This window comes from Hyaena hyaena, unplaced genomic scaffold (genome assembly GCF_003009895.1).
Source record: "Hyaena hyaena isolate Hyena2069 unplaced genomic scaffold, ASM300989v1 scaffold_806, whole genome shotgun sequence".
Lineage (NCBI taxonomy): Eukaryota > Metazoa > Chordata > Mammalia > Carnivora > Hyaenidae > Hyaena > Hyaena hyaena.
Window position 1 is genome coordinate 212438 of NW_024081440.1, and position 24680 is coordinate 237117.

Here is a 24680-nt window from a genome sequence, read left to right on the forward strand (position 1 = left end):
ATAAAGTATGATCTTTCCTATCAAGTTAGATATTCAAATTAAAACATTAATACATACATAAGAATCTTGGGAACTCTGTTACAAGAATTCTGCTGCTGCAATAAGATAAAAAATCCATGAACACAACTAGCCCGGATTATTTCATGGGAGCTCTGTAAGGCCCAGCTATAAACTGCTGTTCTCCATTCAAGGAATATTCTTCTTGGAAACAAAGTCAGAAGAAACACACACCGTGACTCTGCCTGTGGTGCTGAAAAAATTAAGTCTATTAAAAAGGATTTCTAAATGTTAATTTTAATTTATATACACACAAATATACACATTCATTTCACATATATATACATTCTTTGATGTAAACTCAAGTAGCATTTCAAATACATATAATATTTAATTAAAAGCTCCTTTTAAAAAAATACAGCACATGCACTGAAAAAGGTCTATGTACAATCTTACTAGGTAACCAGAGAAATGCAACTAAAAAATCACACCCATCAGATAGCTTTAAAAAAAAGCTCTTTTAGTTACCTTAACATTTTTTTCTTTTTTTGACAGCAAACATTTTAAACTCTGACAAAGTGAGGATGTGAGGGATGTGAGTCAATAGAAACTCTCTCATATTCTGCTAAGAGGAATGTAAACTGGAACTGCATCTTTGGAGAACAATGTGTCAGAATACTTGGGGTGTGCAAATCCTACAATTTTTTCAATTTGTTAGTTTTTAGCTGTCTAATTACTTTTTGAATTGTTAAAAATGTACCTTTTTTTAAATTACTGGAAAAAAACAGCAATGTGTTAGTCCCATGTAGAGAGAAACCACATACATAGAATTCTGTGACCACTTACAGTAGCTATCTGAAATCCTCTGGCTTAATGCTAGAAAATTAGTGGCAAATGTAGTCAACTTTAAAGAGCCATCATCAGAATGGGAATGAATCCATGGAAGTGAGAGCATCCCACATAAATCTTCCAGAATATGATCTTCAAATGAAGCTTTTACTACAGAAACACACAACAGGCAATTAATTACAGCCTTTTCCTTAATCATACTTATCTGTGTCTTTTTTCTCAGTAAAAATAGATGTTCTAAACATCAAGTGGAATTATAGCATTCAATAAACAAAGACTTTCAACACAGAGATGATGTTCTGAGGTCTGTAGACCCAAAGAAACTAAATGTGACTTTATAAAGACACATATCCATACATTTTCTAAAGGATCACAGCATTCTTCAGAAATTCTCAAATAAAAAATTTAATAGTTATATTCTATACTGATGACCTTTAAAGGTTGTTTTGTTCTACTGTTTACTTATACTCACTGTGAATATAAATCAGAGCATCATATATTTTCACAACTTTATCAATAACTGCCTCCAGGTCAGGTTTCTGAACAGATTCTAACAAATTCCTACAGCTCTTAAGCACTTTTGTGTAAAAATCCAAAGACATCCAAGTTATCACTACTGAAGGTTTCTTCTCACACTTCTGTTGGCAGTCCTTGAAATTATGCCTGTAGTTAATATATTTTTAAGACACAGAATTACAATAAATTTTGTTATAGTCCGACCTAATAATGTAGTAAGTCAAAGAAATGGTGAGTATAAAACTAACACAACTTTAAGCCAATTCAAAGTAATATGCAAATCAATTAATATGCCATTATTAAGCTTAGTCTCTTTACGTCACTCTAAATCATTCATAGGATCTGGTAATTAAAATTAATCTACGATATTCAAATGCAGTATCCCAAGACCCAAAAATTAAAGACATCCTTGCATAATTATTAACTGGCTTAGTAAACCCTTTCTTAACAATAGAATAGCTTGCAGCCTAATTAGTTATTCCTTAAGGTTGTTTCAAATTCTAAATGTAATACAATCTGAAGTAATACAGTTTCTCTAAAATCTCATTCATAATTTTGTATTGGCTAATTAAAAGAGTCAGAAAATACAGAATAAATGACTATGTTAAAAATTAACAGAGTCCTGGCCTATAACTTGTCAGTACAAATAAGACTGTATCTTAAGAGATAACTCACACTTATTTTTTCTGATAAAATAATTAACCCATTATTAAAAGTACTAAACTGAAAATATACTTCTAAGGAGTTCTAAATCCCTACTCTTACTATCAAAAGGAAATGCTCTTATGATTAAATGTTTGACTAAAAGAACAATGACTTTTGAGTTATACAAAAATGTGTTCTGCTATTTTCTAATTATATGTGCCCAGGAAAGTTCAAAGTCTTATAAGAAGAAGTAATTAAGAGGAAGGGAACACCAGTTTACCCTCAGGCTGGACCCAGAACATCAGAGGCTCCTCACCCCTTCTTCTCCTGTCCTTAGAATATATAATCTACCTACTGGTCTCATAGTGAGAACTGTTCCAGAGACAGCCTGGAGAAAGTAAGGTGTTGTTGAGACCACCTGGACTGAATACATAACTTAATCCCACTAAATCTTCCATATAAATTTCTAAGATTCTGGAAAGCAAGCTGAGAGATCAATCTGTCTTTCACAGGTGCCCAAGACAAGGCTTCTACAGTAAGTTCCCTTGCTTATGAAACCTACCACCTACCAATCTGGAGTGGTCTGCCTCTTTCTTTGGTCTCTCCTTGCCCTGTGCACATGGGACTAATTTACAAACCAACAAGTCTTAATTTCTCTAAACCTCAATTTCTAATTTGTAAAGTAGGCATAATAGCATTTACCTTACAGAACTGTTGTAAAGATTAAATAATATATATACATTACTTAATACAGTACCTAGCATTTAGCAGTTGCTCAATAAAAAAACAAATTTCCTTTCTATTCACTGAAAAATCTATGTTCTCAGGTCACACAAACTGAGTGAATAATGAGGTCTCTTGGGGCGCCTGGGTGGCTTAGTCGGTTAAGCGTCCGACTTTCGCTTAGGTCATGATCTCACGGTTCGTGGGTTCGAGCCCCGCGTCGGGCTCTGTGCTGACTGCCAGCTCAGAGCCTGGAGCCTGTTTCAGTCTGTGACTCCCCCTCTCTCTGACCCTCCCCTGCTCACGCTGTCTCTCTCTCTCCTAGAAATAAATAAAACATTAAAAAAAAAAAGAAATACTGCATTAAAATATTATTTATAAAAAAAAAAATAATGAGGTCTCCTAAAACAATACATCCACATTTATTAAAGAAAACCCACACAGAAAATACAAATTGTTTTACCAGTTCATGTTTTGATGAGAACAATGAACAGTACATAGAGCAGTCAGTTGTAGGATGACCATGATTCCTTCTAAAGTCTCGATAACAGGATTCTTTAGACTACCATCTTCAAGGGAAATCTGAAGGGATTCACCTTTCTGTTTCAGTGCACTCCATAAAATGCTCTTTTTGTTCATATCCACATGTTTAATTCTGCAATTAATTATAACCATAGTATAAAGATATTCATATTTAATATAAGTTTGGTTCAAATGTGAATAATATTTAAAACAATAGATAACATGTAATGCCAACTACTGAAATTTATAGTACAATAGCTTTAAAACAACCTTCAGGACTAAATGAAATATGGGAATTCTTTGATCACATTATATAGAAAGTTTATTTGTTAACATATTTGAAACTGCTCATAGATATGCAATCTCAGAAATTTTTCAGATACTAAAAAGTTAAATTAGACAGGCAAGTAAAAACTTAAACAATCTTTTAAGTAACCATATGTAGGCATGTTATCTTTCATACTAGAACGGGTTACAACAAGTATTAAAATATTTGAAGCATTTCTTTGACTATATTTAGAAAGAATGAATGGTATATATTAAGTCAAAGCACTTAACAAAAGGTAAATAAAATCTTATTAAATGACTAAATATAAACTGAATGAAGGTCATACTCCTCAATCTGTTTTGGTGGTCTTTTGGAAGAGTTTAGAGATGAGCTGAGTCGACGCCTTTTGGATGATATTACATCACTGTCACTGCTGAGGTTTTCCTGTTGAATTTGGCAATGAACTTCCTCAATGATTTCCATACTTTCCATCTTTAAGGCAGCATAAAGTGGGCCCAACAAATACTGAGAAAGTAAATATAATTTCAAAAAACTATCTCTCAGAAAATGAGACTGCACAGACTGCAAAAATTCATTAGGTTGTAAGTTTTCTAATAAACTATTTTCAGAGTCTTATCCAGTAAAACAAAGACCTAAATTAACCTATATAATTTCACAATCTATAAGTAGACATATATGTGGTTCTATATCTGCAACCTATGGTTCTATATCTTAAAAGTCTTAAGATGAATTCTCTAATCTGTTTTTCCTTCCATCAAAATACTACAAAGAAAAACTCTATAAGGGAATTACTAAACTCTTTCATACTACAAATCCAGCAAGACTTATAGTTAAAATATTTATTCAAGTTACTGCACATTTTATTGTATTGCTTGTCTCTCACAATCCAAATAAGAAAAAAGGCATAATTTGGCATGACTAGTACCATATACTCATAGGTTTCCTAAAAGTGATTGATTATAATGTGTCAAAGATAAAATCTAGATGAGTGCTCAAAGTTTTTGTAATTAAGTTGATAACTGACCCCATTTTAATTTACAATGCACTAAACAGGCTTACATTTCACAAATCTTACTTTAAAACCTGCTACCCCATTGGCAGTTTATTACCAACTTAGTGAACAAATCCTTCTCAAATCAAAGTAAAAGTCCATAATAAGAGCCAAAGTGGATCGTGAAAATCATTCTATTCTGAATATACAGTATTATTAAAGATAATCTATTTTCTCATGATTACATCTTACATATATGCATACACTTAAGTTACAAACAAAATACATACCTATCAGATAACCATAAAAATGACTTACCTCTGCATCTACCTGAAATCCAAGTGCATCCACAAGAACTTTACAAATGTTTCTCACATAAACCTTCCTGACTTGTAAAGCAGATTCATACCCAGCTGGCACATATTTAAGGAAATACTGCAGTAAGTGGCACAAAGCTGCTTTTAGCAAATCAGACTTAAGCCGCAATAGCACACCATCTTCAAACATGACACAGAGTTTTTCCAGCAGCATATTTAAATAGACAGGTTCAATATTTTTATAAGCTTCTGCTTCAAAGGGAAATAGTGTTTTTATCAGCTTTGATAATGGCTCTTCACAGAGTTTCAACTGGTCTGCATCCATCTCTACAAGATGTTTTAATAATTCCAAAAATGACCTGAAAAAAGTGCTGGCTGGTTGTGCTGGTAATCCTCCAAGCTCAAAGAGTTCAGTTGAAAGGCTAATTGCTAAGGATTTAATTTTTGGACTACCATACTCTAGCAGAATACAACCTATCCGCCAAAGTAAGAGTTCTTGCCTTCTAAAAAACACAATTGGAATAATACGAATAAGAACTATTAATAAGGTAACTTCAATAAATTCTAAATTTTGCATGTTCATGAATTGCAAAGGAGCTGGTTGTAAATATCCCACATGTTCATCTAATTGACTTAAAAACTGGCTCACTACCACTGGCCATTCAACAAAGTGCCCCACTGCATTTCTTTTATGGACGCAAATCACATCTTCAAAAAGATGCAGTAATTCCTTTGTCAGTACTCCAAAAATTGCAGGACTCTTGCTTTTAAAAAGAAATAATAATGAGCAGATAACTTCACAGATTTTCTTGTGTAATGTATGACAGGATGGAGTTGCTGCAATCCGCAGAAGTCTTGTTATGATCCAATTACTGAATGCTTTAAAATAAAAAAGATGTTAAATAAGTCCATCAGAAATGTTAATTGATTTGTTAAATGCTTAATGATTCATTAAAAATACTTTTTAATGTTTATTTTTGAGAGACAAAGACAGTGTGAGTGGGGGAGGGGCAGAGAGGGAGACACAATCTGAAGCAGGCTCCAGGTCTGAGCTGTCAGCACAGTGCCCAACACAGGGCTCGAACTCACAAACCGTGAGATCATGACCTAAGCCAAAGTCAGATGCTTACCAACTGAGCCATCCAGGTGCCCCTGCTGATTCATTTTTAAAGTATAAGCTTCACTAACAAAATAGTCTAAAACATTCCTCACACATGGAAATAATAGCAATTTAGAATACCAATTTTCGAGTCAAAGTCCTAGCTTTTTACTTATTGGTTGTGTGAACTTTTCATCCCTCTGAACGTCTGTAAACTTTATATATGAGAAGGGAATAATGAGGGTTACCATGAGAATCAAGATGATATATGTGAAATTCTCAGCACAGTGCTTGAAGTTCAACAAATGGTTACTATTCTCATTCCTTCAACAAATATTTATTGAGTGCCAACTCTGTCCCAGGTGCACAAAAACAAATCATAGTCCTCATTAATCTGGTAATATAGTTTCTAAAACTTTTTGATCACAACTAAGATACATTTTATATCATGACCCAGTTTACATATGCATATTTATTTTATTTAAATATATGAAACAAAAGTTTCATGAAACAGTATTTATTACATGTAATGTATTATATTTTCTAATCTATTATATTTTATCTTCATAATCTATTAATGGGTTGTGACCTGTTGTTTAAAAAAGTGTAGTAAAGAATACAGAATGGACATGGAGGAGGGCACTTGTGGGGATGAGCACTGGGTGTTATATAGAAACCAACTATATGTATTAAAAAAAAAGAAAAAAAAAAGGATATAGACAGGGTGCCTGGGTGGCTCAGTCGGTTAAGTGCTGACTTTGGCTCAGGTCATGATCTCCCAGTACCTGAGTTAGAGCCCCATGTCAGGCTCTGTGCTGACAGCTCAGAGCCTAGAGACTGGAGCCTGCCTCAGATTCTGTGTATCCCTTTCTCTCTGCCCCTCCCCTGCTCATGCTCTGTCTCTCTAAGTGAATAAACATTTTTTTAAAATTTTTAAAAAAAGGACATAGACAAACAGGTATTTATAATACAGCTTAGTAACCACTGTAATAGAAGAAATACAGAACACTCTACTAACAGAGCATAAAAAAGGATCAACTAAGCCAGTGTTAGGACAGGCAGTCAGAAGTACTAGTCACAAAAGACTTTTTGGAGAACACACTATCAAAGTTGAGTACTGAAATTCAAATAAAAAATTGTAGGGGCGCCTGATGGCTCAGTCAATTGAGCATCTGACTTCAGCTCAGGTCATGATCTTACGGTTCCTGAATTCCACCCCTTCATCAGGCTCTGTACTGACAGCTCAGAGCCTAGAGTCTGCTTTGGATCTGTGTCCCCTCTCTCTCTCTGCCCCTCATCCACTCACACTCTGTTGCTCTGTCTCTCTCTCTCTCAAAAATAAATAAAAACATTAAAAAAAAATTTTTTTTAAATGCTTAATACTCTATGCATTGTACAGAAAAAAAGATGCTAGCTTACATCTCTTTACGAGGAGGCCAATAAAAGGACAAAAGTAGTAGGAACAATAAGGATAAAGCCTAGAAAAAAGCTTCAGTATCTAGGAATTGTTCTTCTTACAGGGCAAGATAGGAAATATTTTAGGCGTGAGGGCCTTATGGCTTCCAAGTCAACTACTCAATGTTGCCTTTCTAGTAGTTACAGACAAGTAAATATTAAGTAAAAGCATGGGTTTTCCAATAAAACTTTGTTTATAAAACCAGGCAGGAGGGCTGTGGGCCACAGATTGCTAATGCTAGAAGAAAGGGATTATCAAAAACAGAAAAAAGCAAACTGCTTAAGTGTCCAATGGCAAATAAACAAATTTGATCATTTCCGTCCCATCTTGGGTTTCTAGTTTAAAATGAAAGAAAACAATAAGGATGCATAAAACAAAACTAACCATTACCATTTTGCTCCTTCACATTTATACCAAATTTGACCAAAATACAAATAAAATGTATCTGTTATAATTTAGAAGAGAAGAGGGTAAATTTCATAAAACCAGTTGCAAATGAATGCACAAATAGTAGGACTTACCAATACAACTGCCTTTGGCCTCATTTTGCCCTTGGTTTCCATTCACATTTACAAACATAAGTGGAGAAGATTTCATTATATGCTGGATGAAATCAAGCAACATCACAGAGGTTGGCTGGGAGTCGGTTTTCTTTACAAGTTCTACAGCAACTAAAAGAATAAAAAATTCATCTTAAAGAGTCATGACAAATGAAATGACAGTTCATTTCTTAAAAAACTACTTTGGTGACCAGAATTGTGTCCAATACAGTGCTCAGGATAAACTGATGGGGCTAAACTCTATGGTCCTATCTTCCTAATTTTAAATGTTTAAAAATCATGCACATTCCATCTAATATATATCCATTCACCAAATACATATTACAGGCCTACAATATGTCTGGCACTGTACCAAAATCTGAGGGGGGGAAAAATACTTCACCTGAACAGGTGAGGGAATCAGACAAATAAGCTAATAATTATAGTATGTTAACTGCACTAATCCACAATACAGGAAATTAGTGTCTGGGAAGATGCTGTGAAAGAACAGATTCCTAGATGATGAAAAGCTAGTCAGAGAGGTGAAGGGCAAGTGGTCTAAAGAGAGGGAATACCACATGAAAACACATTATGCAAGTACTCAGTGGTCCTTTGTTATTTTTCAGCAACTCATAATTTTATTGACTGAAAAAAGAAGGCTAAATGACTATTCTAAATCATAAAATCTGTGCCAAGTTTGAAATTAAATATATAAACCATTAGCCAAATGCTACTTTATTATTACCTCTTCTGAGTAATTTTAACAGATATGACAAATGCGACACTGCCTCACCAGGTTGGTGATATTTGTCTTCTAGACTGCCACAAACCGGAAACAGTTGTTTCGGGGCACCTGGGTGGCTCAGTCGGTTAAGCATCCGACTTCGGCTCAGGTCATGATCTCACGGCCTGTGGGTTTGAGTCCCACATCGGTTTCTGTGCTGACAGCTAGCTCAGAGCCTAGAGCCTGTTTCAGATTCTGTGTCTCCTTCTCTCTCTGACCCTCCCCTGCTCATGCTGTCTCTCTCTCTCTCTCAGAAATAAATAAAACATTAAAAAAAATTTTTTTTTTAAAAAGGAAATAGTTGTTTCAACAACTCACTGGATCTTATTATCTCCCACAAAGTCACCAACTCTTGAAGAGTTTTTAAATGGTATTTGTTTCTCAACCCCTAGTGAAAAACCTCGCTAAAATAGGGTCCATATCATTAGAAATGGCCAACTATTTTATATCTATTATAATATCATATATCAAAGAACTCCACAGAAAGTAACAGAAAATCTAGATAACAAGCAGAAAAATAGAATTATTTTAAATGCTTCAGTCACATTATGTAGTAAGTTAATATTGTAGGGGTGCCTGGGTGGCTCAGTCGATTAAGCATCTGAGTCATGATTTTGGCTCAGGTCATAATTCCAGGATCATGGGATTGAGCCCTATGTTGGGTTCCATGCTGGGTGTGTAGCCTGCTTAAGATTCTCTCTCTCCCTCTCCATCTCCCCCGTATGCACACAGTGCATGCAGTCTCAAAAAAAAGTTAATATTATAAATAATTTGTTTGAAAACAATAACTATCTTAAGTACTAACTCTACATTTAGAACTACATGGAGAAAAATGCTAGCATAATGTACATACAGAAAAGAAAACAATTTATAAAATTTATGTAAGAAATAATTGTTTCTTACCAACATTTACATCTGTAAGTATTCGGTCAATGAACTGACATAGAATTTGTCTTGGCTTCTGTACAACTGTATTATATTCCTCTGGACTGGCACTAAAATACAAATAAAAAGTTTTTAACCCTTAAAGAGATAATTTCATTTGTAAAAAATTCCCTAAAGTTGAATTTATCAAATGTGTTGATAAAATTAGTTTTAATGTTGACATTCATTGTATCCTTCTGTTTAAAAATGGAAGAAAAATCTAAATACATGTTACTGATTTAAAAGGGAAAAACATACTAAATGACACCACAGGCATCCAATATGCAAAATCTAGATCTGCCCTGCCCAATATGGTAGCCATTATTTATGCAGCTATTGAACACTTGAAATCTGTTTAGTCTAAATTGATATGAGCTTTACGTATAAAATACACATCGGATTTTGAATATCTGGTACCTGAAAATGTATATCCATTAATAACTTTATGTTAATTATATGTAGAAATGACAATATCTAGATATAATGAGTTAAAATATATTATTAAAAATTAATTTCACCTATTTCTTTTTTTTACTTTATGTAATGTGGTTACCAGAAAACTATAAATTCTACATGTGGCTTGCATTTTATTTCTATTGGGCAGTGTTGATCTAGTCTTGGCTACAGAACAGTATCTTCAACAAATAAATTCCAAAGGAAAAAAAAAGGGGGTGAGGAGAAACCTATAATAAAGACTTAAGAGTCCTATCAATCAAGGATAATCTATGGTCTTACACTGGATTCTGATGAAAACAAAACAAAACCCAAAAAGAACAAAATTAAAAGCTATTAGCAAACTATATATGACAAACTGGGAAAATTTAAACACAGACTAGACATTTAATATTAAGAAATTATTTTAGGGATGCCTGGATGGCTAAGTCAGTTGAACATCTGACTCTTGATTTCAGCTCAGATTATGATCCAAGGGTTGTACTGAGCATGGAGCCTGCTTAAGATTCTTTCTCTCTCTCTCTCTCTCTTCCTCGCTCACATGCACACTCTTTCTCTAAAATACAAAAAATTACAAAAAGTTTTAAAAATTTATTTTTTCATTAAAAATTTTGTTTTAGCATTTCTTTTCTTCTTGAGACAGAGAGAGACAGAGCAGGAGCAAGGGAGAGGCAGAGAGAGAGTCAGAGAATCCAAAGCAGGCTCCAGACTCTGAGCTACCAACACACAGCCCAATGAGAGGCTCAAACTGATAAGCTGTAAGATCATGACCTAAGCCAAAGTTGGACACTTAACTGACTGAGTCACCTAGGCACCCCCCAAGATTTTTTAAATTGAAAAAAAAAAATTATTTTTAGGTGTGATAATTTAAAAGTCTTTATGCTTTGCAGATAAAATGCTGATATTTATGGGTGAAATGATGACTGGAATTTGCCTCAAAGTCAGAGTGCTTGGCTGGCTCAGTTGGTAGAACATGTGACTCTTGATCTCAGGGTTATGAGTTCAAGCCCCACATTTGGTGTAGAGATTACTTAAAAATAAAAAGCTTAAAAAAATGCAATTGCCTGGAATTAGCTTCAAAGTAACATGAGTTGAGAGGAAGAGGGCCATGAATTGATCATTGTTGGGTGAAATGGACAACTGATATACAATTTTCCCTTCTTTTATATGCTTGAAGTTTTCCACAATGAAAATTCGATAAAATGTTAGTGAAAATTACATATATTGAGTATTAGGACCAATAAAAAAAAGATATTAAAAGGAGATACAGTAATTAAGCAGGGCAATAGTATCTTAGGATTCTGAATGAAATGAACTTGAATTCGATGATTTGGTACAAACCAGCACAGAAGAGCATGTAAGAATATAGTACAAAGTCTATATTCTACCACAGAGGATGAGGAATTCTAGTCTAGAAATTCTAAGAATTCTAGTTTGTTGAGGACTAGAAAATGTGTTCAACAAACATTTACTGGGCACCTATAATGTGCCACACTACACACCAGAAGCAATCTCTGGGAGAGGTGATAGACAGGTTAGTGGAGGAGATAGATAAGTCAAAAGTGGCCTCTATACAGGGTAGAGTTTGAGGCCATTCACCAAAAGAGTTAACACAGGAGGAAGCACAGGTGCAGGGAAAAAAACAAAACCAGTTTTAGAAACATTGAATTTAAGGTCTCAAGGGAACAACTAAATGGGATATACAAAAGATTGTTAGAATTAAAGTTCTAGTCCTTAAAGGGTACCTGGCTGGCTCAGTCAGTAGAGAATGTAAGGCTTGGTCTCAGGGTCATGTCATGAGTTCAAGCCCCAAGTTGGACAGAGAGTTTACCAGGAAAAAAAAAAACACAAAAAACTGGGGCGCCTGGATGGCTTAGTCAGTTAAGCATTCGACTTCAGCTCAAGTCATGATCTTGTGGTTTGTGAGTTCGAGCCCTGTGTAGGGCTCTGTGCTGACAGCTCAGAGCCTGGAGCCTGCTTAGGATTCTGTGTTTTCCTCTCTCTCTGCCCCTCCTCTGTTCACGCTGTCTCTCTCTCTCTCAAAAATGAATAAGCTTTAGTGGAAGCCTTGAAAATTAGTGCAGTATAAGAAGTAATAAAAGAGCCAAAGAGATAACACTAACTTAAAGGATCCATGATAAAGAAAGGGAAAGAGCCAGAGAAATAAAAAGAAAAACCTATGAGATGTATTCTAGAAACTAAGGTTAGAATTTCAAGGAGGGAGCTGTCAACAGGATCAAATTAAAATACTTTGTTAAAATGTCCTGTGAGTTATTTTTAATTATGGTCAAATATACTTAACATAATATCTAGTTTAACCATTTTAAGTGTACAGTTCCATGGCATTAAGCATGTTCACATTATTCTACACTATTACCACCATCTCCAGAATTTTTATCTTCCCAAACTGAAACAGTATACTAAGTTACTGAAACTAATAGATATTTACACATAATAACCTTAGGTATATAGACTCAGAGACCAAGTAGTTTTATTTGTACATGAAAGTGAAACTTGGTGCTATTTATCTTATTATTTAAATCAGCCTTGGCCAATAGAAACAATGCAAATCACATGTGCAATTCAAATTTTTCTAGTAGCCACATAAGAATAGAATGAGGCTCATGGGTGGCTCAGTTAGTCAAGTGTCCAACTCTTGATTTCAACTCAGGTCTTGCGATCTTAGGGTCATAACTTCATGCCCCACACTGGGCTTCGCACCAGGCATGAAGCCTCTTTAAAAAAAGAGAGAGAAAGAGAGGGAGAGAAACAAACAATAATTTTCATCATAACAATATACCCAAAACGTTATTTGAACTGTAATCAATATTAAAATTTAAAAAATTTTACATAGAGCGAGTGCAAGCAGAGGAGAGGGGCAGAGGGAGAGAGAGAGGGAGGAAAGGAGGAAAGGAGGGAGAGAGTGGGGGGAAAGAGAGAGGGAGGGAGGGAGAGAGGAAGAGAGAGGCAGAGAAGGGGGGAGGAGGGAGAGGGAGGGGGGAGAGAGAGGGAGAGAGAGAGAGAGACAGACAGACAGACAGACAATCTCAAGCTGGCTCCTCATTCAGCATGGAAACCAACATGGGGCTCCATTCCAGGATCCTGGGGAAGCTGAAATCAAGAGTTGAATGCTCAACCAACTGAACCACTCAGGTGCTGTTAAATTACTAAAGAGATTGTTTTACCTTTTTTTTTTTTTTTTTGGGACTAAGTCTTTGAAACTTTTTGCAACTTAGACTAGCCACAGCGGCTACATTTGGCTAGTGGCTACCATATCATATAACATCACAGATTTAAATATAACAAAAAATTTTAAAGTCTGAAATTACAAGGTAACATGAATTGTTTTAGACAAAGTCAAAAAAGTTTTGTCTTTATAAATCAAGTGTAATTTGGCAAGTATCATTTATAAATGCGAATGATGAGGAGGTATGTCAGGAGAGGAAGCAGGACCCCAGGTGGTGGTGAGTTTTCTACAAAGTTTAATTCTGTATAAAGACCATTCATATTATTTGTGTCATTATTTTGTCAGTTTTTTAAAAAGGTGAATTGATTATCATTCATTAGATGTATTATTAGAATAACCCCTCATGGGAGAGTGAGCATTTACTATACAACCTCTACCTTGGAATGGAGCTAAGAGGATATACTTTTTCAAAAATATACTGTAATATTTGAGAGGAAATTTAAGTATCACTTTAAGGTTGGATACATTAGCAAATACTTGAGCACCTCCTCTGGAGCAAGCATCAAACACAAGGTTAACCAAGATACTATGCATCAACCCTAAAATAATTTGTATATTAAAAGTAAAAAAAGTAGGGGCACCTGAGTGGCTCAGTCAGTTGAGCATCTGACTCTTGACCTGAGGGTCATGATTTTAGGGTTTTTTGAGTTTGAGCCCTGCCTGCATCGAGGTCTGTGGTGACCATGCATGGAGACTGCTTGGAATTCTCCCTGTCTCTCTGCTCCTCTCTCTCACTTGCTCTCTCAAAATAAATAAATAAACTTTTTTTTAAAAAGTTAAAGTAAACAGGTAATTTTAACACAGCATGGTTGTATTAACAGAACCAAGATAGAACACAAGAGGGACACTCAGCTTTGAGCAGAGCCTATCAGTCTAGGCTCCCTGAAGGCAGTGATAACAAAGCTAAGTCCCTAAGGGGCTAAGCAGGTAAAATAAGGGAAAGTAGGAGTCTTCTAAGCAGAGGAAACAGCATGTGCAAAGGCTCAGGAGTAAGAATGAACAAGGAGGGTGGCTCAGTTGGTTAAGTGTCCAACTTCGGCTCAGGTCATGATCTCATGGTTAGTGGGTTCGAGCCCTGTGTTCGGACCCTGTGTCGGGCTCTGTGCTGACAGCTAGTTCAGAGCCTGGAGCCTGCTTCAGATTCTGTGTCTCCCTCTCTTTCTGACCCTCCCCTGCTCACGCTGCCTCTCTCTATCAGAAATAAATAAAACATTAAAAAAAAATTTTTTTTAAAAGAATGAACACAGGATACTCTAGAAGCTATAAGTGGTTCTATATAGCTAAAGAAGAGGGAGACAGTAATTGAGATGAAGCTGAAGAGACGATAAAGTCAAGGTTCAAAGAACCAACTAAAGAGGTTGGATTTTTATTGAAGGCAATGAAACATCAAAAGGTTCTAAGTAGGAGTGAAGGGTAAACATGTTTGGGGGTTTTTTGTTTTTGTTTTTTTTTTGAGAGAGAGAGAGAGAAAGAATGCATGTACACATACACACAAGCAGGGAGAGAGGCAGAAGGGCAGGAGGAGAGGGGGAAAGGAAAGGGAAGGGGAGAGAGAGACAGACAGAAAATCTTAAACAAGCTCTATGTTCAGGGTACAAGGCTGACTTGGGGCTGGATCCCACCCACTCTGGGGTCATGACCTGAGTCAATATCAAAAGCTGGACATTTAACTGACTTGAGTCATCCAGGTGCCCCAGTAAATGAGTTTTTAAAACTTGAATTTATTTCCCTGTTTAAAGCATTCCAATGGCTTCCCACTGCACTTAAAATATAACTCTTATTCTGGCCTATAAAGTACTAAAGGATCTGGCCTTCACCTTTAACTCTCACCAATCCCCTCTTTGCTTCCTGTGTTTCATCCTTCTTCGTATTCTTTTGATCATTCCCACCTAGAGACCCTTATACTTCCCATTCCATTTCAGATACTGGCTTCTTATCATTCAAATCTCCTCTACTGGCTAATGCTGCTGCTCCCTGACTTTCATCTCCCTCCCACTGTCCCATCTAATATTTTATGGCAACTACCACTATCTGAAAATATCTTATGATTACAAGTATTTTTAGCAGGTAGGTCAGAGAAGGCCTTTCCAAAATGACATTTGAACAGAATCAGTCTGTTTAGAGACAAGAAAAAGAAAGGTGCAAAAGACTTAAGGCTGGAATGACCTTGGTGCATATGAAAAACAAGGCCAAGGATACTGGAGCAGAGTAAAGGAAGGATATGTGGCCATGAGGTCAGAGGCAGGCAGAGGCCAGAAATATAGAACTTTAGAGGCCTTGGGAGGAAGTGTGGATTTTATTCTAAGTGTGCTAGAAAGCTAATGGAAAGGCTTTTTGTTTTATTTTTTAATTTTTAAAAATGTTTTATTTATTTCTGAGAGACAGACAGCATGAGCAGGGGAGGGGCAGAGAGAGAGGGAAGACTCAGAATCTGAAACAGGCTCCAGGCTCTGAGCTAGCTGTCAGCACAGAGCCCAACACGGGGCTCGAACCCAAAAACCGTGAGATCATTACCTGAGCCAAAGTCGGATGCTCAACTGACTGAGCCACCCAGGCGCCCCACTAATGGAAAGTTTTAAGCAGAAACGTAATGCTATATAATCTACAATATAATTTATGGTTATTTACATCACTTTGATTGCTGAGTAAGAAATCCATCATAAGTGGGTAAAATGGAAATGGAGAGATTAGTTGAGAAGTTACAATAATAGTCTAGGTAAGAAATTATAAGAACAGCAACAGAGATGGCGAGAAGTATATTTTATTTTACTTTTAAGTTTATTTATTTATTTTGAGATAGAGAACTAGCACAGGGGGAGAGAGGGAGAGAGAGAGAGAATTCCAAGCAAATCAGCATTGTCAGTGTAGAGGCTGATGCAGGATTTGACTTGATGAACTACTAGATCATGACCTGAGCCAAAATCAAGAGTGGACACTTAAATGACTGAGCCACCCAGGCACTCCAAAAAGTATATTTTAAAGATAGGGGAATGCCTGGGTGGCTCAGTTGGTTAAGTGTCCAACTTTGGCTCAGGACATGATCTCATGGTTCGTGGGTTTGAGTCAGGCTCTGTGCTGACAGCTCAGAGCCTGGAGCCTGCTTCGGATTCTGTGTCTCCCTCTCTCTCTGCCCCTCTACCACTCATGCTCTGTCTCTCTCTCTCTCTCTCAAAAATAAACATTAAAAAAAAAAAAAGATAGGTTGGCAGGACTTGCCGATAGATTATTAAGGGGTAAGGGAAAGAATCAAGAGTAACTCCTAGGCTTTTGGTCAGTACATTTACAATAACATAGGGAAGGAAAAAGTTTATGGACAGTAAATCAAGAGTTCTGCTTTGGATGTGCTAATTTTCATGTTGGATACAGACGTTCAACAGGATGCAACCTAGTATTTCTGGGCTAGAGATATAAATTTGGGAGTTATATTATTTACTGAGATATCCCTATCTCAGTGGATGAAAGGAGAAAAAAAAAGTTGGGATATGTGTAGAACTTGTATTGGCTATGTTGAGTCTTCACTGCACATAGCACCCCAGCTAAAACTGCCAGTAGTTGTTTAAATAGCTCTATAGGTGATAGATATTATTTGGAGAAAAACATTTGGAATCATCAAATAGGAGATGGGTAGTTGAAGGCAGGAGTGGATGAGATCACCCTGAAAAACTATGTAAAGAAAAGGGTGCTAATAGGAAAAAACAGTGAAGCAAAATTTATCCCTGAGATAGAAGAGCCCACATATTAGAACTTGTGACATCTCACTTTTTCGGAAATCAAATTGCCATTCAATTAATGAAATGAAAAAAAAAAAAAAAGGAAGGGAGAAAAGGCCTTGTGGCTGGCATCTAAAACCCAGCTCTGATAACTGTTATCTCTTTGACTTTGGTTCTTCAATTTCTGTGACTCGGTTCATTTTTCTTTTATGTTTTTATTTTATTTTTGAAATAGACACAGCATGAGTGGAGGAGGGGCAGAGAGAGAGGGAGACACAGAATCTGAAGCAGGCTCCAGATCTGAACTGTCAGCACAGAGCCTAAGGTGAGGCTCAAACCCACGAACGGTGAGATCATGACCTGAGCCGAAATCGGACACTTAACCAACTGAGCCACCCAGGTGCCCCTCTGTGACTCAGTTCCTTACTAAACAGTGATAATATTTACTCCATTCTATATCATGGAGATTCAGTGAGACTGAGTAAGCATGAATGAAACAGCTGCATGAGAAAGTCATGAAAATTAAAAGCTATTATTTACAATTGTCTATGGGTCAGTTTTTCTATTCATTCCCTTAGAATGGCTACAGTTGAATGAAATGAAAGGTAACTTAAGCTCTGTTGATGTAAGAACACTTTAAATAAATCCAAGATACTATTATTTTTATTAACGATCTCTTAAAGGAAGAAAAAAAAGAGGGAAGTACTAATCAGTTAATTCTACATTAAAACAAGGGGGGGGGGATCCTGAGCTTTGCATTGAGCCTGAAAGATGAAATGTGTACATCGAATTTCTTAAAATGAGCACTTGGATTCATGCTACTTTATAAAATGTTAATACAAAGTATGTTTCCAACATTCATGCAAAGTGAAATAACACACACAAAAACAGGATAAATCAGTTAAGACAAGTGTGGACCCTTCATTTATCCTCTTGTGTGATTAAGACTAAATATCCTTGTATGGCCAACAAGTAGAGATGAACACAAATGCACCACAGCAAGAAATTAAATATCCCAGGGGCTTTATTTCAGTTTTCACCCTTGTTCTAAGGTTTCAAATAGCCTAAAAAATTCCAGCTGATAGTTCAAGTGCAGTAGTCGTACAAGCCCACTTATTTCTTGTTCGCAGTTGGTTACAACTTAAGGGGGGAAAAAAAAGAGCAAACAAAACAAAAACCCAGCCTTCATTTAGGCCTGGTTGAGGGGAAGTTGCAAGTGTGCTGAAGGTGAATGGCAGCCATCAACATCCTACCCTTCTCTTCAGGTTAGGATACTGGTTTGCCTGATTTACTCTTCTTTTTACAGAAAAGGCTTTTGCAAATAAAATAAAAATTTAATACATTATTTTCAAATTTTGGCAACATTCTGTACACATTTATATTTTGTGGATTTGTGTCAAGGTCCCTGGGATTTCTGACTAAAATAACGGATTGAGGGCTGAATGATAGAATATAAAAGCAGTCCCACCTTCTTGAAGAAAGAAACCAACTGCCTTTTCTAGCAATTGGCCTTCCTTGCACAAAATGAGAACTGGGGATTTTTCTCCTAAAAAGAGGCAGTTTGGGTCGAAACGTAAAGCTAAAAACCCAATTCCTCCACGAGCGATCACAAAAAACAGAAACTAGGGAAAGTTCATGGTTCAAGTCCCTCATCTATGGAAAGAGGTTTCTGGGAAGCAAGTAAGCACAGAAAGTGACCAGAGAGTGATCAGAAGGGACCGTTCCTTCCAGCGGCTGAGGGCAACCCTGGGTTGGGGACAAGCTCCCGGGCACCGCTGAAGTGGGGTCAGCGAACGCCTCTCCTTCCCTGGAGGGGCTTCCCGAAGGTCTACGGCCAGCGACCCGCATATTTTTAACCGCCTGAGGGAGAAGCGCTGAAAACAGCCGCGGAACACATTCACCAAGGCCGGGGTTGAGGGGTTTGGGGCCGGTACTCGCGCCGCAAGGTAAGAACACGTGATACGCCGGCCTAGCGCGTCGGAGGAGGACGCGAGACCCAGAGCGGCCGGGCCTGACCCTACCTTCCCAACTCCCGCAGCGCGGGGATCATAGACGCCAGCTCCAGGCCGTGGTCGCCCATTCTGAGGTTGCGCCGCACTCATCAACGACGCCGAACCGGGCTCCCGGCGTCTCCACAGTTACCTCTGGTGGGAAGGCACGGTACCCGACGGTGGCTCGCCGGACCCAAAACTCCTCCCGGAAGCCACGGCTGGTGGCGTTCGCCAGGCGCCACTCTTTTTCTGCGTAGGACCCGGGGGAGGCCAGGAAGCTGAAAGGGGGTGGAGCAAGCCGGCTGAGCGCGCACTGCTCGGGTTTCCTACCGCGCATCCGGTGTAGGGAGGAAGGCGGGGCGAGCGAGATTCGTGACAAGTTTTGGTTTTTAGCTCCCCCCCTTTGCTGCTCTCAGCTTGGGGAGCTCTCCGAGGCAAGACCCCTGGTTTTGGGGAAGACAGAGGCTTGACGGGCAACAGCCCTGCCTCCTTCTCATCACAAACGTGAGAATTGAGACAATTCCGCGAGTAAAGGGCAAGGCTACATCCCAGGTCTCCCCATGGCTGAACGCCCTCAGGTTCCTACCACTCTCCAGGTATCCTTTCTGATGAAAGATAGGAGGTTCCTCCCGATCCTTCCTGTTTCAGCAGGCCTTTTTCCGCTTGAAGTCACTCAGGCTTCCTTGAGGATATTCCCAACCTTTAATATTTAAAAAGGGGGTTGAACGTTTTTGCAGGTGTCTTCATCAAATCAGCAGCAGTACTGTGTATAATTTATATCGCCGTTATGGACATCTGTTATTCATGATTTAATTTTTAAAGCAAACCAATGGATTTGGCTGTAGACATTTTTTAGTCCAGCCCGATTTGTTTACTTGAAAAATGGCCATCAGAAGAGACTGTTGTTAACAGTCAGAATTATGTATTTAATCAGGCAAAGCCATGCAATGTGCTTACATTTGATCTATGGTACACGAGATAATTGTTGATACTGTAGCTAAAAAGAAAAATCAAAGTGACGAATGACAGCCAAATATGCTCCTCCCTGAGGGATTTTGCATTTGCTGTGCCTTATGGCCTAATCTTGAACACTCCTCTCTTTTATCACTCCTTTTCAGATGTTTGCTGAAACGTCACCCGAGAGCCTCATATAGTATATAGCACACTTACACTCACACTCTCTTTTCCCCTCCATCCTACTTTACTTTTCTTAATATCGCTTAGAACCGAATTATGTATTACATATTATTTATTGACTGCCTCCTCCAATTAGACTATAAACTCCCGAGAGCAGTGTCTTGTCTGACGTATTCGCTGCTTAGATATACAGGACCTGGCACATAGTGTTCAGTAAATATTTGATAAATAGTTGGGTGCTAAAGTGGAAAGAACATGGGATTAGGAGTTAGAGGCTCTGCACAAGTTCTCATACCATCTGCTAGAAATTATATGACCTCAGTAAAATTATTTAACCTCTGCACTTCAATTTTTCACCTACCAAATTAATAATATCTACTTCACGAGATTATGGTAAAGATTAAAGAACAGGTAATAGAGTCATATAGTGGACCCATTTCTTAAAGGAAGGGAGATTTACAGTATATGCCAACAAAAATGAATCTTGACAATAATGAGTGAAAAAAGCAAATTGCAAAGGGATACATAATAATATTGTATCATACATCATTTTAAAACCACAAAATAGGACTTTGTGAAAGCTATGTATGCATACATCTATAATAAAACTATAAAAACATTGTTGGGAAGCATATATATATATCTCAACTCTAGGAGAGTTGTGCCGAGAGAGAGAGAGAGAGAAAAGGGAATGAAATGATGAGGTTTTATCTGTGAGGATTTAGTTTGAAGAGGATCTGAATTAATCATGACAAATTTAACATTTGTTGTATTTGGGTGGATATTATATTACTATTTGTATCTGTATGGTTATGATATCCCCAAATTTTTAAAAATAAATATACTTTTTTAAAGCTTGGATTAGATTATACATATGAAAAAGTTTATCAACAAAAAAAGTAGCAAATGTTGGCTATTATTTTTATTTTTATTTATTTATTTTTTTAAAATGTTTTTTATTTATTTCTAGGAGAGAGAGAGAGAGACAGCATGAGCAGGGGAGGGTCAGAGAGAGGGGGAGTCACAGAGTGAAACAGGCTCCAGGCTCTGAGCTGGCAGTCAGCACAGAGCCCGACGCGGGGCTCAAACCCACGAACCGCGAGATCGTGACCTAAGCGAAAGTCGGACGCTTAACCGACTAAGCCACCCAGGCGCCCCTATTATTTTTAGATCATACAAAGAAAGATTATAAAAATTACAATGTTATATGGAAGGCAACAACTGAATAGCATTAGAATTCTGAAAGAGTATACATTAGAAACAATAGAGCTTCGGAAATCCGGTTTAATTCAATAAGCTATTTTTATGCAAGATATTTTGTTATGTACTTCTATGACACAAAGAGGAGGACAATAAAGTCAGTCTCAAATAGTGTGCAAACTGTAGATATATAAGAACATCATAAGAATGCAGAGAATTAAAAGTAAAGCAGAATCTGATGAATGCACAAGAAATATAAACAACATGCCCTGGAAAAGTAGAAGAGGAAGAGATCAAATATATTCTGGAAGGAAGGTAGATCAGGAAGGTGCTCAAGGAGTATGTGGCACCACATCTTGATGGGACATGAAGGTTAAGCAGGATGTGAAGAGGCTAAGCTTTGAGAAGAAGAATATTTCTTAATTAGAGGCAGTGGTATGAACAAAAAGCATATGGAGGGAGAGACTAGTGGTCCAGTTTAGCTGATGTTAGGGAGCATTTAGAGTGGTCCAAGTGAGATACTTGTACAAATCTCAGTAAGCACTGGGGAGGCACTAGAAAATTGTATATAAAGTGACAAAGTCAAAGATACACTCAACTCAGGCAGAAGGGTACAGGACAGAACCAAAAGATGATTGCAGATCAAGAAATCAAGCTTCTTTAGCTGTATATCAATAGATGAGAAATTGTCATTATAAGCAGACCTCCTCCCTTGAGGTACTCATATATTTCTCTTCCCCATCACACTTTTGTGCTTTTCATACAAGCTAATTGTATTTCTTCCTACTCAAATCCTAAACCTATATAACCTATTCTCTCTGCCTTATCAGCTCTTAAATGCTTAAATGCTTTTCACCAAAGTCACAAATGACTTTCATAAAGTTTACTTCAAAAGAGGTTGGTCAGAGACACCTGGCTGGCTCAGTTAGAAGAGGGTGTGGCTCTTTTTTTTTTTTTTTTTTTTTTTACAAATAGTTTATTGTCAAATTAGTTTCCACATAACACTCGGTGCTCATCCCCACAAGTGTCCTCCTCCATGCCCATCACACCCCTCTCCCCCACATCCATCAGTCCTCAGTTTTTGTCAGCATTCAAGAGTCTCTCGTGGTTTGCCTCTCTCCCTTTCCCCCACAATTTCCGCCCTTCTTCTCCCCCTTTTTCCTCCGTCAAGTTCCTCCTAATCCTCCTATACGTGCAAACATATGATATTTGTCCTTCTCTGCCTGACTTGTTTCGCTCAGCATAACACCCTCAAGGTCCATCCATGTTGCTACACATGGCCAGATTTCATTGTTTCTCATTGCCATGTAGTATTCCATCGTATAGATAAACCACATCTTCTTGATCCATTCATCTGTTGATGGACACTTAGGCTCTTTCCATGTTTTAGCTNAATCCTAGAGGACTTCATTAAGAAGGTGGTATTTTTGCTGCATTTTGAAGAAGAAACTTGTCAGTTCAAAGGAGGATATTCTGGGCAAAGGATACAATGTGCAAAGGCTGGAAACAGAAGAGAGGACCATTTTTTCTATTTAGGAAACACCAAGCATTTGTATCGTAGTAGAATAGATGGTGTGTATGTATATGTGTGTGTGTAAATGGGCTGGGCATGGTTGAAACTGTATTTTGATGAATGGGGTCTCCTCCACTGGAAAGTTTCCACCCTGTTTTTTAGAGAATGAGCATTAATTGTCTCCACAGTCAACACCTTCTCCATAGTCAAATTCAGATTTCAGGAAGAGCGTGGATTATTAATACATTTCTGTGAACCCTCTCCTGTCCCTACCTCTTCTTTTCTAGACAACTGAATTTGCAGATTTGATATGAACTAGTGGCTGAAAAAAATTCCTTCTGTCAACTAGTTTATCTTGTTACTGACATGAATAATCAGATTCAATTGGATTAAACAAGCTGTAACACACTGTCAAAATCCATTAGCATGTAGGAGCTTCCAGCCATAAAGAACACTTTCTGTGTATCTTAGAGTTTTCCTCGTGAAAGGAAAAACCCAAACTAAAGGAAACAATGTGTTTCATTTACAAGTTCTGAGTGTCCTAGGGTCTTCTCATTGGCTCTCTGGCATAATTTTTTTTCTTTATTTTTTCTGGAAATTAGGAACAAGCCATTATATATTAATTATATATCATACATTGTACATTGTATATTATATATTATACATTATATATTTTATATATTATATATGGCTGTTTTCTTGGCAAGATTAAAAATCTGTCTATATCAAACTTTGCATGTTATTTAGATTTTCAAAAGGGGGAAAAAATGAGGAGGTGTAACCAAAACCAAGGTGGAGGAAATTGATAACTCCTTCTACTCCTTCTCCTGAGAGATTATTTTACCCACTTCCGGAACCACTGTTGTATTTTCCCGGACTCAATGGCACCATACATTTCCTAAATTCACAGGCCGCCCAGTTCCCTGTAGATACACAGGTAGAGAGGTTAGTTAGCTGTAATTGACAAGATGTCAACGTCAGAGATGGAAAACATTGACAGAGCTGCATAGAAACTTAAAGGAGTTGCGGGGTGCCTGGGTGGCTCAGTCGGTTAAGCGTCCGACTTCGACTCAGGTCGTGATCTCACGGTTTGTGGGTTCGAGCCCCGCATGGGGCTCTGTGCTGACTGCCAGCTCAGAGCCTGGAGCCTGTTTCAGATTCTGTATCTCCCTCTCTCTCTGCCCCTCCCCTGCTCACACTGTCTATCTCTCTCTCTCTCAGAAATAAATAAAACATTAAAATAAAAAAAAGAAAATCTCCAATATCAAATCTATTTATCTATAGATACTTCAGTTTGTATCTCTTAAACATAAGCACTAGGGGTGCCTGGGTGTCTGTATTCCTCTACCTCACCCCCAACCCTTATTCTTAGTGGGAAGGGAACGTGGGGATGGGGGAGAGTGAGTCAGGAGCAGAGAGGATGAGGTAGGTGAGTCCTGTTCTTGAGACCCTGGTATTTCCTAAGCTCAAGGTGTCATTCAGGTTGACAAGTGGGCCCCAACCAATGTCTTAGAAGTTTCAGCCCACATGTGTATAGAATTGTCCACTTTGGTGATTAAACTAGGGAGGAAATGACCACCAGGTGGCACCACAACCCAAATATGAGGAAAATGGACTTGGTTCTCAGATGCTCCAACTCCTGGCTGCCTAGCTCTGCAAGTTCCATCATAATGCATTGCAATTTCTTTTACTCCATTTATGGTATTGTCAGAATTTTACTGAATAATTCACATCATAAAATATACGCTAAAATATAAATCTTAAGGAAATGAGATAAA

General features: G+C 37.6%; 1 protein-coding gene across 2 annotated transcripts in view; it reads right to left on the reverse strand.

Moving 5' to 3' along the window:
* ATR (ATR serine/threonine kinase) overlaps positions 1-19258 on the reverse strand; it is a 101187-nt gene extending 81929 nt beyond the window's left edge. For both annotated transcript variants that reach the window (XM_039219315.1, XM_039219316.1), the window contains exons 1-9: positions 19083-19258; positions 9631-9722; positions 7926-8075; positions 4851-5728; positions 3867-4045; positions 3194-3385; positions 1319-1509; positions 844-996; positions 58-250 (exon numbers count right to left, since the gene is read on the reverse strand). In XM_039219315.1, coding sequence (XP_039075246.1) covers positions 58-250; positions 844-996; positions 1319-1509; positions 3194-3385; positions 3867-4045; positions 4851-5728; positions 7926-8075; positions 9631-9722; positions 19083-19141 — 2087 coding nt within the window. In that variant the 5' untranslated portion in view covers positions 19142-19258. The remainder of the gene's footprint in view (positions 1-57; positions 251-843; positions 997-1318; positions 1510-3193; positions 3386-3866; positions 4046-4850; positions 5729-7925; positions 8076-9630; positions 9723-19082) is intronic.
* Between the last annotated feature and the right edge of the window lie 5422 nt (positions 19259-24680).